At 59.4% G+C, this 14093-nt stretch overlaps 1 protein-coding gene across 2 annotated transcripts in view; it reads left to right on the forward strand.

Annotated features, from left to right (window-relative positions):
* The first annotated feature begins 206 nt into the window (after nucleotides 1-206).
* Nucleotides 207-14093, forward strand: part of ANKRD29 (ankyrin repeat domain 29) — a 29675-nt gene continuing 15788 nt past the window's right edge. Inside the window, exons 1-4 of one of the 2 annotated variants that reach the window (XM_081096435.1) lie at nucleotides 207-356; nucleotides 8826-8936; nucleotides 10762-10860; nucleotides 13420-13518. In XM_081096435.1, the coding sequence (XP_080952561.1) occupies nucleotides 345-356; nucleotides 8826-8936; nucleotides 10762-10860; nucleotides 13420-13518 (321 nt within the window). In that variant the 5' untranslated portion in view covers nucleotides 207-344. The remainder of the gene's footprint in view (nucleotides 357-8825; nucleotides 8937-10761; nucleotides 10861-13419; nucleotides 13519-14093) is intronic. The other variant, XM_081096436.1, reaches the window with a different exon arrangement.

Raw genomic sequence — 14093 nt, forward strand, 5'->3', positions numbered from 1 at the left:
TGTAGCCTGGAGTGAGTGTGGACTGAGGAAGCAGGTGTGAGCGCGTGGGTGTGAACCCGTGGAGCGCGCACAGCTGGAGTGTGAGTGAGATGGGGCCTGGAAGGCGTGTGCACCCCCCTTCTGCCCCGCCCCCCCCACCCACCCCGCCCCTACCTCTCCCCCTCCCCCTCCCCCCTCCCCTCCGACCTGCGCGCCCCGCCCGGTCTGCGGTGCAGCTGCGGGAGCGCGCGGTGCGGTGCCGGTGCCGGTTCTGGGAGGCCGCTGCCTGCGGACCCGGCGGGAGGGGCGGGTGGAGCGCGGTCCCGGGTGCGGCCCGGACGCCCGGACACTGAGACACGTGCAGGATGTCCTTCAAGGTGAGCGCAGGGTGCGGGGGGTGCGGGCCGGGCGGCGGCAGACCCGCACCCGGAGGCCGCAGGGGGTGCGCACCGCCCGGGCCGGCGGGGAGGGGCGGGGGGCGGGGAAGCGCGGGCGGGGGCGGCTCTCGGCCGTGGCCGGTGGGGCGCCTGGTGCGGGGAGGAGGGGAGGCCGCGGGGCTGTCGCGGTGGCGGCGGGGCGGGGGGGGGGGGGGGGGACGGGGCGGGGGGAGCCGGTGGCGGGGCGGGGGGAGCCGGTGGCGGCGCGGGGGGAGCCGGTCCCCGCCTTCCTGCGGCGGCTCCGGTCCGCGTCCTCCCCTCCAGCCCCGGGGCGCCGCCGCCTGGGGGACCGGTTGGGGCGGAAGCGCGCTGACAGTTGACTGAAGTCTCCGCCACCCCCGCATTTTAGGGCGGAAATGGCCCTGTTGGAGGTTTTAGTAAAAATAGCCGCTGAGATGCTCCAGCAGCGGAAAGGGGTCCGGCTCCGCACCCGGGGTTCCCCGCGCGTCTGTCCGCTGAGCCTCACAGGCCGCGAGAAGGCGCTTTCCTGGTTCTTCAAAAACAAACAAACCAACAAAAACAAGAAAACCCAGAAGCATGAGGTTCAGGGCCGCGCGCAGCTCCGCGTGGGAAGCGAACCCTGCGTCCGGCTCCAGAGCCACGGGCCGCGTCCTGAGCCCCGAGCGGCCGGTCCGGCAGGTCTCTGGCCACAGGGTGCAGAGCGGCCGGGGGGCGAACAGGGGGGCGTGGGGGCACCGTGTGGGATGGCCCTGGACCAGAGCGCAGGTGTCCACGGGGAAGGACGGAGGCAGAATGAGTGGCTTCCGGACGTTCAAACCTGCAGAACTCAGCCCCTGATGTGCCGCGGAGTTAGGGACACGCGGAGGTGAGAAGCCGGCCAGGCGGGCAGTGGGCGGAGCGCGAGGTGAGGCTCAGCGGGAGCAGTGTCACCGGTATCGGAACCCACGGGCATGAGTGGGGTACCCAGTGGGTCCGTGTGAAGGTGGAAAATAAGAGGGACTGAGGACACAGTTTTGAAGATCAAGACTTAAGCACGGCCTGGCCGGCGGGGCTCAGTGGTTGAGCGTCGGCCTATGAACCAGGAGGTTCGATTCCCCGTCAGGGCACAGGCCCGGGTTGTGGGCTCCATCCCCAGGGTGGGGTGAGCAGGAGGCAGCCGATCAGTGACTCTCTCTCGTCATGGGTGTTTCCATCTCTCTCTCTCCCTTCCTCTCTGAAATCAATACAAAATATGTACATTTTTTTAAAAAAAGAATGAGCAGAATGAGAAGCCCATGGCGGAAACTGAGTGGCCGCCAGCTTGAAGAAACATCTGATAACGTCCGGAAGACGTGCCAGGATGGAAGCCGAGAATCTCCAGCCGTTGAATGAACGTGGGGAGGGACTCGGAGTTAATACCACAGAGAAAGCCACCAAGCTCAGAACTGAAGAGTGGCCACCGAATTTAGTAAGAGAACAGCCACTGGGGCGGCGAGGAGAGCAGCTCCGGTGAAGCGTGGGTGCAGGAGCCGGACTGAAACCGCTTGAAGAGAGAGGGTGGAAGCCATGAGCGAGGAGAACGCTCAAAAAGTCCTGCGAGACACGGTGGCTGCAGAGGCGGCCAGACTTGGCCCAGGGTCTGCTTGCTTGAAAATGGCAGGCGTGTGAACATCATTCCGTGATGACAGATATTATCTCGACGATAAAAAGACAACCCAGTTTTAAAATGGGCAAAGGACAGGAACACACATTTCTCCCGAGAGGGTAGATAAATGGCCAATGAGCCACCGGAAAGATGCTCAACATTGTTAGCCACCAGGGAAATGCCGGTCAAAATTACAGTGCGGTCCGGCCGGCGAGCTCAGTGGTTGAGCATCGACCTATGAACCTGGAGGTCACGGTTCCATTCCTAGTCCAGGCACATGCCAGGTTGCAGGCTCAATCAACAAAAATATGTATTTTTTAAAATCACAGTGAGATACCCCTTCCCACCCCCTAGGATAGTGATGGTGAACCTGTGACACGCGAACTCATTTTTTTTGGTTGATTTTTCTTTGTTAAATGGCATTTAAATATATAAAATAAATATCAAAAATATAAGTCTTTGTTTTACTACGGTTGCAAATATCAAAAAATTTCTATATGTGCCTCGGCACCAGAGTTAAGTTAGGGTTTTTCAAAATGCTGACACGCGGATCTCAAAAGGTTTGCCATCACTGCCCTAGGATGACTAATCAGCAAGACGATGACAGGTGTTGTTGGCAAAGGTGTGGAGAAACGGGAACCCTCATACATGGCTGGTAGGAAGAAGAAAGCATGCAGCCACATTATAAAACAGTCCGGTAGTTCTTCAGAAAGTTAAACATAGAGCTGCCACATGACCCACAATGTCAGTCCTAGATATAAACCCAAGAGAAATGAAAACATACGTTCACACCAACACTTACAAATGTTCACAGGAACACGACTCACCAAAGCTCCAAAGTGTGCACAACCCGGAGGTCCACCGACTGGTGACAAATGAAATGTGGTTTAGTCGGTCAGCGTGGCTGCCGTACAGGGAGTCCCGTAGCTCACCCTGCCGGAGGCCGGAGGCCCAGGATCCCGCTGCTGGCGGCCGCGGTGGGGCCAGCCTGCTTCCTGGCTTGCTCGCTGCGTCCTCCCACGGGAGAGAGGACGCTCATGTCTCTTAAGGGCACTAACCCTGTCCTGGGCTCTCCGCCAGGGCCCTGTCTAACCTGCATTACCTGCAAAGGCCCCACCTCACAATGCATCGCATGGGGGTTAGGGTTTGGGGCGGGGGGGGGGGGGCACACACATTCAGTTCACAAGATGGTCTGGCCGGACAGTGGAGTCACTCTCCTGTCAAAACACTGAAGTACCGCCCGGCTGGTGTGGCTCTGTGGTTGAGGGTCGACCTGTGAACCAGGAGGTCTCTGTGACTCCCGGTCAGGTCAGGGCACATGCACGGGTTGTGGGCGCGATTCCCAGTGGGGAGCGTGCAGGAGGCAGCCGATCGATCCATGATTCTCTGTCATCACTGATTGATGTTTCTGTCTCTCCCTGTCCCTTTCTCTTTCTGAAATCAATAAAAAAAAAGGATTAAAGTGTTCATTTCAGTTTTAGTATATTCACAGAGCTGTGCCACCATCAGCACAATTAATTTTAGGATGTTTTCAGTGCCCGGAAAAGAAGTCGCACACCCAGTAGTAGACACACTCTGTTCCCCTGCACTTCCCGGCTTTCGATTCTGCTCATCTGTTCCCGATCCCTATAGATGGGCCTGTGCTGGTCACATATGTTGTAAACAGACTCACCACGGTCTAGAGTTCTGATCTGGGGATGCTGGTGTGACATCAACCCCCTCTGAGCGGGAGGCCAGGGGCAAACCCCCTTTTCTCCTCCGATGCCTCCCGCAGAGCGAAACAGCGCTGACAGCAGAGGGTGTAGCTCAGTGGTCGGCAAACTCATTAGTCAGCGGAGCCACATATCAACAGGACAACGACTGAAATTTCTTTTGAGAGCCACATTTTTTAAACTTAAACTATATAGGTAGGCACACTGTTATTAACTTAATGACGGTCCTCGTCAGGCTTAGGAAGAGCCACACTCAAGGGGCCAGAGAGCCGCATGTGGCTCACGAGCCGCAGTTTGCCGACCACCGGGTGTAGCTTCTTCACAGTCTGTTGGACACTCTGAACCTTTCGAGCACTTCGCACGGAGCGGGCAGTGCGTTAGGGTGGCCGGTGACGTGTGCCGCGCGTCCTCCCGCACAGGCTCCTGGTCCTGCGTCGTGTCCTGAGTGACGTGGCCTCTGTCGTACGTGACGGAACAAAGCTCACGTCCTCCTGGTTGACCTAATAGGACACAACGGAATCCACATGTTCTAACCCTTTTAAACAGCAGCTTAAAGCTCTTGGCTTTTCCTCGGAATTCCAGTTCTGCCCCCAACACTTCCCCTCCGTGTTTCCTCTCCTCCTTCCCGTGTTTAGCTCCTGGCGGTGCGCTGATGAGCCGTGCCTGAGCCCGAATCCTGGCAGTAAATGAAGGGGCAGGGAGGGCTTACGGCACACGAAGGTCTGTGCTCGGCTTTCCTCAGGGCAATGAGATACGAGACCTCGGACTCGCCTCGAGCAGCCGTGGGTTCGAATCCTGCCTGCTGCTTCCTAGCGGCACGGCCGCGAGTCATCCCTGTGGGCATCGCTGTGCTCGTCGTTAACATGCGGGCAGTCACCGCGCTCACTCGGTGGGGCTGCCGGGAAGTAGGGGTGAGAGCAGGAGAGCGCCTGGCACACGGCTGGCGGGGGCGAGGGCTCGGCGTGGTGGTCGGCGCTGTTCCTCATCACGCGGCCGCAACGGGCCTGGGAGGCCCTGGCCCTGTGGGTGAGGACCAGGCTCCGCGGTCGCATGCGGTTTCGGTGCCGCATGGTCACAGCATCGTCCCCGAGGGAGGGGAAGGGCTTGCCGTCCACGCCCAGCGCCGATGGTGCGGTCCGTGTTGTGCTGGGGTTTGTATGAGCCCAGGAAACGTGAGCGTTGACCCAAAGGGAAGGGAGGTCGGGCCTTTGCCTCTCGGCAGAAGAGGAGCCGGAAGGGGGCAGGAAGGAGGCCGGGTCCGTGCTGACCGCTCCTCACTGTCCCAGGAGGGCTCCCCGGCGGGCGGCGACAGTGCGAGGGGAACAGGCAGCGCCAGCTCCAACCGCTGCGGCCGAGCTGCCTTTCGTCTCCCGCTTCCCTCGTCCGCGCCCTAGGAGGGGGGATGCTCCACTCTCTGAGCTGTGGTGAGGCTCACGCGGGCGCGGGATGCAGGCCGTGCCCCACGGTGGGGCAGGACAGGCCCTCGGCGCTCGCTCGGGGTTCCACCTCGATGCCCCCGGGCCCTGAAGCAGCTGTTCAAGCTGAACTCACCATCGCTCCTGAAACCCGCCCTCATCGCATCCCCGACGTCCAGGAGTGGCCGGCGCAGTCCGTCTCCATCGGTGGGTCAGGTGGCCGGCGGGAGGGCGGCGGGCGGTCACCGGGTGTTTGTGTATCTCACGTCCGAAGGGGTCGTACAGGTGCCTCTCCCTCGCTCGTACAGCCGCAGACCAAGTCGGTGTAGCTCCTTGTGGTCCCGGTCGGTCTCCTGCCGCCCTCTGTGGCTGTCTCCGCTCGGCCCGTCAGCTCGGCCCCGGCCGTGCAGCAGCCTCCTTGCCCTCGCGGACATGGACCTCACCCGGCCCCTGAGACAGCGAGGAGCGGGCAGCAGGGCCCGGTGGCCTCCCTCCGTCCCGGGCCCTTCTCCGGGGGCTGCCCCGGGGCCTTCCTGCTACACAGAGCGGATGGTTGGATGGCTCGCCCACCTCCACGCCCCTCCTCGCTGCCCCTGCCCCCAGGATGGAGTGAGACCCGGGCCCAGCGGACCCTCAGGACGCGGCCTGCCCGTCTCCTCACACCCTCCACTCCGGCCCTGCCAGGCGGAGAGAGGGGCCATGTGCCGGGAGCGGCAGCGTCTCCTCGCACCCTGTCCTGTCTGCGGGGCCCCTGCTCACCGTCAACACCCTCCCAAGAGCTCCTCTCTCTGAGGCCGTCCTGCCGCCGCCTCCGGTGAAACCCACCGTTCTCTGCTCTCCCGCGGGGCCTGCCCTCCCACCCCGGCCCCTAACGGACACTCTCCCATGGCTGCTGTCCCCCCGGGGCAGGAGGCCGTCTGTGAGCGGAATCAGCAACTCCCACCTCTGGTCCCAGCCCCTGGCCAGGGCCAACATCCCTAGCACTGCTGGTGACCAGTAAATTAGCCCAGATAAGTGTTTTTCTTAACTCATTGTTTTAAAATACATTCTTACTGATTTCAGAGAGGAAGGGACGGGGGAGGGAGAGAGCACGGTCCTGTGTGTTATCTGTCCAGTCCTCCGGCCGCACAGGAAGGAGGCGCTGTTGTCAGGACCCCGTGCCATGAAAAGGGCGTTGTTCGTGGCTCACGGTCCACAGCAGACCGGCCTTGCTCTCGCCTCACCCGGCTCATAACCGCTCTAACGCGGGCCCTGCCGGGGGCAGGAGCCACGGCCCTGGGTGTGGACGCCACCCTGCGTTTGGCTGCAGACGCCGGGACGGTAACATGTGCGCCTTCGGGGAAGGAATTGTTCACCTGGAATTTGAGGTGAGTTTTTCCTCCTCGCGGAGCCAGGAAACTATTCGGAGTATGTTTGTAATCTTATCGCTCGCCGCTCTGCCCGGCTCTCATCCAGGAATGCACGAGGGCCCTCAGCGGTGTGTGCGGAAGGTTCTGGAATGAAGTCCTCACACACCACCCGCTGTCGCTGTGCTTCCATGAGACGGCCCAGGCATAGCTGCATTGCTGGTGGTTGCTCTCTTAGCGAAGGCCTCTAACTTAGAGCGGGTCTCTAACTTCGTGTAGGTCTCTAACCTAGCGTAGGTGCGTTAGGTGTTGTACTGAGTACCTTCTCCATCTACTTACAAGACGTCGCTCAGAGGCCTTTGGGGCTGGGTGGTGCGGGAAGCCGACCCAAAACATCTCTCTGTGAAACAATTTGGAGACCAGACGTTTCTCTGAGATCAGCACATTCTTCATTTAGTGCCAGTACTTGAGTTAAGTTTGCCTGTTGATTCTAACTTTGTAAAGAAAACGGGAGAGACGTCCGGCCGGCATGGCTCAGTGGTGAGCGTCGACCTGTGAACCAGGAGGTCACGGTTCCGTTCCTGGTCAGGGCACAGGCCCGGGCTGTGGGCTGGATCCCCAGTGGGGGGCGTGCAGGAGGCAGCCGGTCCATGATGCTCTCTCATCACTGATGTTTCTCTCTCTCTCTCCCTCTCTCGTCCTCTCTGAAATCAATAAGAATATATTGGGGGTGAGGGGGGGACAGGAAAAAGGGAAGGAAAGGAGCCTCCGTAAGCATTTTTGATGTGTTGGGCACGCAGGTAACCTTAGCTCCTCCGTCTAAGCAAGAGGAACCGAGACCCATCGGGCCAGACTGTGTCCTAGTGCAGGGCTGGGCTAGAGGCCGGGGTGGTCATCCCAGGCTGCCCTCTGCCCTCTGCCCTCTGCCCCCCCCCACCCCCACACACACCCCGTTCTCTCCACTCCCACGTCCCTGCATTAGGGGAGGAGGCTGCCCTCTCCTCTGGGGACCGTTCTCCAGCTCTCCCTCCCGTAGGCCTGGCTCCAACATTAACTTTGCAACTTCATTCTTTATTTATTTAATATATTTTTATTGATTTCAGAGAGGAAGGAAGAGGGAGAGAGAAACATCAATGAGAGAGAGAATCATGGATCGGCTGCCTCCTGCACACCCCCCACTGGGGATGGATCCCACAACCCGGGCCTGTGCCCTGACCGGGAATCGAACCGTGACCTCCTGGTTCACAGGTCAACGCTCACCACTGAGCCACACCGGCCAGGCAACTTTGCAACGTTAAACCAGCCCAGCGTGAAGGACCCACGAGGACACGTAGGCGTTTTCTGCCCAGAGCTCCTGGGTCTCAACTGGAACCTCCGCAGCGTCCGGCTAAAGCCAAGAACAGCGGGTGGCGAGAAAGTGCGGCTCCGCCCAGACTGGGGGGTGGAAGCTGTTGGGAGCATAGAGAGGGGCTGCTGACCCCCCGGAGGTCAAACGGGAGTGGTTTTTCTCTGCTGAGAGAGAAGAGAGATTTGGGGACGTTTCAGGGAGGAAATCGCATTCAAAGAACTTTGGCCTTGCAGGACGGGGCAGGACTCACTTCAAGCAAAAAGGAAACGGGAACTGCCGAAACCGGTTTGGCTCGGTGGATAGAGCGTCGGCCTGCGGACTGAAGGGTCGCAGGTTCGATTCCGGTCAAGGGCATGTGCTTGGGTTGCGGGCACATCCCCAGTGGGAGATGTGCAGGAGGCGGCTGATCGATGTTTCTCTCTCATCGATGTTTCTGACTCTCTGTCTCTCTCCCTTCCTCTCTGTAAAAAATCAATAAAATATATTTAAAAAAAAAAAAAAAAAAAAAAAAAAAAAAAAAAAAAAAAGGAAACGGGAACAAAGACACAGGCAGGAAAGCGAGGGCCCTGGTGGGAAAGGGAATGATGGTGCTGTGTTGTCAACAACTCGCGCCTCGTAAACAGCCCGGCCCCACATCGGCCATAAAACAGCATTCCACACACACCCCTCCCGGCCGGCGTGGCTCAGTGGTGAGCATCAACCTATGATCCAGGAGGTCACGGTTCGATTCCCGGTCAGGGCACAGGCCTGGTGGCGGGCTTGATCCCCAGTGAGGGGCGTGCAGGAGGCAGCCGATCAGTGATTCTCTCTCATCATGGATGATTCTCTCTCTCCCTCTCCCTTCCTCTTGGAAATCAATGAAAACATATTTAAAAAAATAAAGCAGTGTGTTCCATACCAAGTGTATTAGAGCAAAGGCTACGACACGTCTGGGAATGTGTGTGTGTAGACGTGGTCACGGTGCCCGTGTTGATTTTCGATCCTGTTTCCTCTGATTCTGCAGAAGGAGACGCCGCTGGCCAACGCCGCGTTCTGGGCCGCGAGGAGGGGAAGCCTGGCTCTGCTCCGGCTGCTGCTCACCAGCGGCCGCGTGGACGTGGACTGCAGGGACAGTGTACGCAGGCCCCCCGGTCACGCGTGCCCCGGGCGTGCTGGGCCCCCGCGGGCCGGAGAGCACCTCCGACACGTTTCCCTCCCGGGGCTTGGCTACCGCTCACGCGCGTGCTCGCTTTATCCGTGTCCAAAGCCCGGGGTGGGTGGGGGACGGGGGGGGGGACGGCAGAGAACTGCACAGGGCACAGTCACAGGCTCACACAGGAGGCCGCGTGGGGGGCACTGTCCGGGCTCAGATCGGCAGATCCTGGAAGGGACGGGAGTGTCAGAATTCAAACCGGCTGCTCCCAGGGAGGGCGAGCCGATGGAGAGCAGAGGGGCTGCCATGGGCCTGGGGGTGTTCTCTGTTACCTTTGCAAACGCCAACACGCTAATTGGCAATTAAGGGAACTAAGAATAGACACTGGCACTGGCGGGCATCCCAGGCGAGGCCGCCCCTCCCTCCCCAGAGGGACTTCACATCTGGGGCAAGTCGGACCTAAATGAGGGAGAGAGATGTTTTGATTTTAGGATCTAAATAAAAATGTTTCTCAAAGGAGCCGTATTGTTTTCCTGAAAACAGGATGTGCCGTTTCCGCTGTGATGGCACACATCTGGGCACATCTGGGCGTGGGGGTCAGCCCCAGCTCCAGGGAGACGCCGTGCGGGCTCCGTCCCCCTGGGGGCATCCGTGCAGGGATCTGGGGTTCGCCCGTGCTCTCCAGCCTCCCGGTGCCCAGCCTCTGAGCTGTGTGCGGCCCTAGGGGACCGCTTCCCGTTGGGTTTGGCCGCTGGGAGCTTTGGCAGGCGTCCGAGGTGGGGAGGACAGGGATGTGGGGGAGCCCAGCGCTCCCCCCTCACTGCTCTGTCTGGCGGCGGCAGCTGGGAGCCCCCTGGGCCTCGTGCCTTCTGGCCTGGGCTGGCGTGGACCGCACTGCCCGCTCCCGGTGCCAGGCTGCTCCTCAGTGCCGCCCCCCCCCCCCGCCTGACACCCCCCCCAGGGCACAGCCTCACAGTTGGTCTTTGTGAAACTTCCTCCCATTGTCCCAGTTGGAATGGACCCTCTGTTCCTGGCCAGGCCCCAGGTGGTGGTTCAGGTCACAATTTCAAGCCGTTGGAAGCAACATGGAATTAAACTGCAAAAGTCTAATGGGATGGGAGGCGTCTGTGTCAGAGGCACCTCCAGGCCTGAATCTGGAAGCCGGGAGAGACCTCGGTTCCCGTCCCACGCATGTGAGAGACCTCGGTGCCCGTCCCACGCGTGTGAGAGACCTCGGTGCTCGTCCCACGCGTGTGAGAGACCTCGGTGCCCGTCCCACGCGTGTGAGAGGCCTCGGTGCCCGTCCCACGCATGTGCATGTTAAAGATGCGGTGAAACCCGCAATCGCAGGCTCCTGCCCCTTAACATTGGTTCATGACAAAGGCCGACTTGGACTCAGGGCCTGACTCTTCCAGTCTCTCATCTCATCACGGTGCCTGTCCTCCCGCCCTGACCCGTGTGAAGGTCCAGACTCAGCCCAGAAAACCAGCTGGGACCTCTAACCCATTTTCGCATGAATCGCAGTGTTGGGCTGAGGACCTAACATGAGGCCACTGCATCGCTGCTGCTCTCAGATGCAGGAACCATGGCTCAGTGGGGACTGCGTTTCTGACGGCGATGGAAGGAGGCCGTTTTTAACTGAAAATTCCAGCCTCGGCAATGGCCACGTGGCTTTCCCCGCCGAGCCTGCCGTGTGAGATGCTCCGAGACAGGCTGTCATGGCGGGGCGAGCTCGGAGGTGCCCGGGTGGGGCTGGCCAGGACCCTCGGCACGCCGTGGCCTAACGCTCACTGTCTCCTCCCCGCAGTGCGGCACCTCGCTCCTCATGGTCGCCTCCTACGCGGGCCACATCGACTGCGTGCGGGAGCTCGTGCTCCAGGGCGCGGACATCAACCTCCAGAGAGAGGTAAGTCAGGTTTGGCACGTGGATGAGAATGACGCCCGGCCCGTGTGGCTCAGTGGTTGGGCATTAACACAGCCAGTCCGCGAAACCCTTTGAAAACACGGTTTGCTGGGGGTGGCCGAGAGTCTAGCGCAGCCGTGGGCAAACTACGGCCCGCGAGCCGTTTGAAATGAATAAAACTATTGAAAAAAAAGACGGTACCCTTTTATGTAATGATGTTTACTTTGAATTTATATTAGTTCACACAAACACTCCATCCATGCTTTTGTCCCGGCCCTCCAGTCCAGTTTAAAAACCCATTGTGGCCCTGAGTCAGAAAGTTTGCCCACCCCTGGCAGCGGGTGAGCCTCTTTAAGAACAGGTTGGTGACGTCCTTCTAAAAACATAACGATCTCTATGAAAATGGTGTGAACTCCAGCATCTCATCCCACGGGAAGAGGGGAGGTCTGACTGAAGCTGGGGGCGACGTGCTTGCGTGTTTGAGGGATGTGGTTTGAGGTCTGGATGCCTGGCGGCAACGCGTGCCTGAGAAGACGTGTTCAGCTGACGTCCAGCAGTGTCAGCCTGTCACCTGAGTCATTCTTTTTTTAGATGTTTTTATTGATTTTTAAACTATTTTTTTAATTGTGTAATTGATTTCAGAAAGGAAGGGGGAGAGAGAGAGAATCATCAATCGGCTGTCTCCTGCACACCCCCCACTGGGGATCGAGCCAGCAACCCGGGCCTGTGCCCTGACTGGGAAATGAGCCATGACCTCCTGGTTCATAGGTCGACGCTCACCACTGAGCCACACCGGCCGGGCAAGAGTATCTTTAAATGAAAGCTGCCCACATCCGTGGGAGGGTCATTTTGCTCAGATGGCACAGTGATTTGGGTCCCAGTCTTCGAGTAGGTTTATAGAAATACCTGTGAAGAAAGGATGCTGAAAATTGTGTCTCAAATTGTCATGGATAAGTTTAAAATTGGAACCAGACTGTTTCTTGTTAACACGTCCTGTGTGGGGAGACACTTATAGCCGTCGGCGTGGATTATGGGCACGGAGAGCTTTCTGCCCTGGGGCAATGCATGTTGTAACCGGGCCACTGCCGTGTTCCCGTGTGGACGAAGGCTGGCATTCCCCAGATCACTGCCATGTTCCCGTGTGGACGAAGGCTGGCATTCCCCAGATCACTGCCCGTGTTCCCGTGTGGACGAAGGCCGGCGCTCCCCAAATCACTGCCCGTGTTCCCGTGTGGACGAAGGCCGGCGCTCCCCAGATCACTGCCGTGTTCCCGTGTGGACGAAGGCTGGCATTCCCCAGACCACTGCCCGTGTTCCCGTGTGGACGAAGGCCGGCGCTCCCCAGATCACTGCCGTGTTCCCGTGTGGACGAAGGCTGGCATTCCCCAGACCACTGCCCGTGTTCCCGTGTGGACGAAGGCCGGCGCTCCCCAGATCACTGCCGTGTTCCCGTGTGGACGAAGGCTGGCATTCCCCAGACCACTGCCATGTTCCCGTGTGGACGAAGGCTGGCGTTCCCCAGACCACTGCCATGTTCCCGTGTGGACGAAGGCTGGCGTTCCCCAGACCACTGCCGTGTTCCCGTGTGGACGAAGGCTGGCATTCCCCAGACCACTGCCCGTGTTCCCGTGTGGACGAAGGCTGGCATTCCCCAGATCACTGCCCGTGTTCCCGTGTGGACGAAGGCTGGCATTCCCCAGACCACTGCCCGTGTTCCCGTGTGGACGAAGGCCGGCGCTCCCCAGACCACTGCCCGTGTTCCCGTGTGGACGAAGGCCGGCGCTCCCCAGATGCTATCCCCAGCATCTCCGCTCCCCTCGGCTGCGGTAGCAAATGACCACAGACTGGGGGCTTAAAACGACAGAACGTTTGCCCTCAGGTTCTGAAGGACAGTGTTCCCAGGCCACGCTCCCTCTGCCGGCTCCGGAGCGTATCCTTTGCCTCCTCTCCCGGCTCCCGGCTCCCAGCTCCCGGCTCCCGGCAGCTGCTGGCAGTCTCTGACTTGCGGCCCCATCTCCAAGTCTCTTCTCTGGGGTCCCATTGCCGGAGCCTCTTCTCTGGGTTAGACATCGCTCTGCCTCACGCTGATGGAGACGCTCGTCATTGGATCGTTAACCGCGTCTTCTCCAGATCAGTCACCTTCACAGGTTCCCGCGAGTAGGACCAAGGCCACCACCCTTTCCACGGGGCCAGGAGTGAAGTTTCCTTTCGCCTCCTTCCTTCTCTGATCAAAGCGTATAATCAGTTCAAACATGGCCCCTTCCTAGACTAGAAGTTTTATGTGCAAGGATGTAGTTTTGTTTTGTTTGCAAATCTATAAAGTAAATGTAATGTGACCAGATGTCTTTTTTTAAATTTTTATTTATGGGGTGGTGGGGGGGAGAGGGAGGGAGGGAGGGAGGGAGAGGAGCCCTGACTTGCTGTTCCACTTGCTATGCATCCGTCGGTTGCTTCCCGTGGGCGCCCTGGCTGGGATGGAGCCCGCAAACTGGGACGAGCTCTAACCAGCGAGTGGCCAGCCAGGGGGAGCCGCACGTCTTTTAAAACCAGCCTCTCTCCCAGTCAGGCACCACCGCCCTGTTCTTCGCTGCCCAGCAAGGCCATGACGACGTCGTGCGATTTCTCTTTGCATTTGGAGCCTCCACTGAATTTAGGACCAAAGTAAGTAAACGGCCTGGTTTCATCCTCATTGGAGAACTCAGCCGTCCGAGCATTCACGCTCCTCACCTGCCACACGAGTCTGTGCGTCCTTCTCTACGGGACTGTCTAGCTGGGAAGGTGGTTTCGCGAGGTTCCTTGTAATCGTTTGGGGGCCTCCTCGGGATTCAGTTCAAAACGCGGCACGCTTTGCTCTGGCTCACAATCGGGGGCTTTCGTGAGGAATCGCGGACTCTCTTGCACTTGAGCTTTCTGCTCCGAGACACGAACTCTGTTACCAGGACGGGCACAGCGGCAGGTGCGTGAAACCTTCCCTGTTGTCACGGGTTTGTTTCTGCCTCAAGGTTAGTCCCAGGGCAGTGATGGGAGAGGCTGAAGTAGGAAGCGATCCGAGTGAATCCGGCAGGTGGTTTGCCCCTGCGATGCCGCACTGAGGTGACATGAAATATATGATTGCAGTTTACCTGGTTGGGCAGGAGAAGGCGCTTACTGTTCGCCGTGGGCACGCGGATAAGAGAGCTGAGAGCAGGTCGCCAGCTTTGCGTTCACAGTGCGAGTGTGAGGGATCGTCCTTTGTA

The sequence above is a fragment of the Myotis nattereri genome (genome assembly GCF_964212035.1).
Source record: "Myotis nattereri genome assembly, chromosome: 8".
NCBI classification, from domain to species: domain Eukaryota; kingdom Metazoa; phylum Chordata; class Mammalia; order Chiroptera; family Vespertilionidae; genus Myotis; species Myotis nattereri.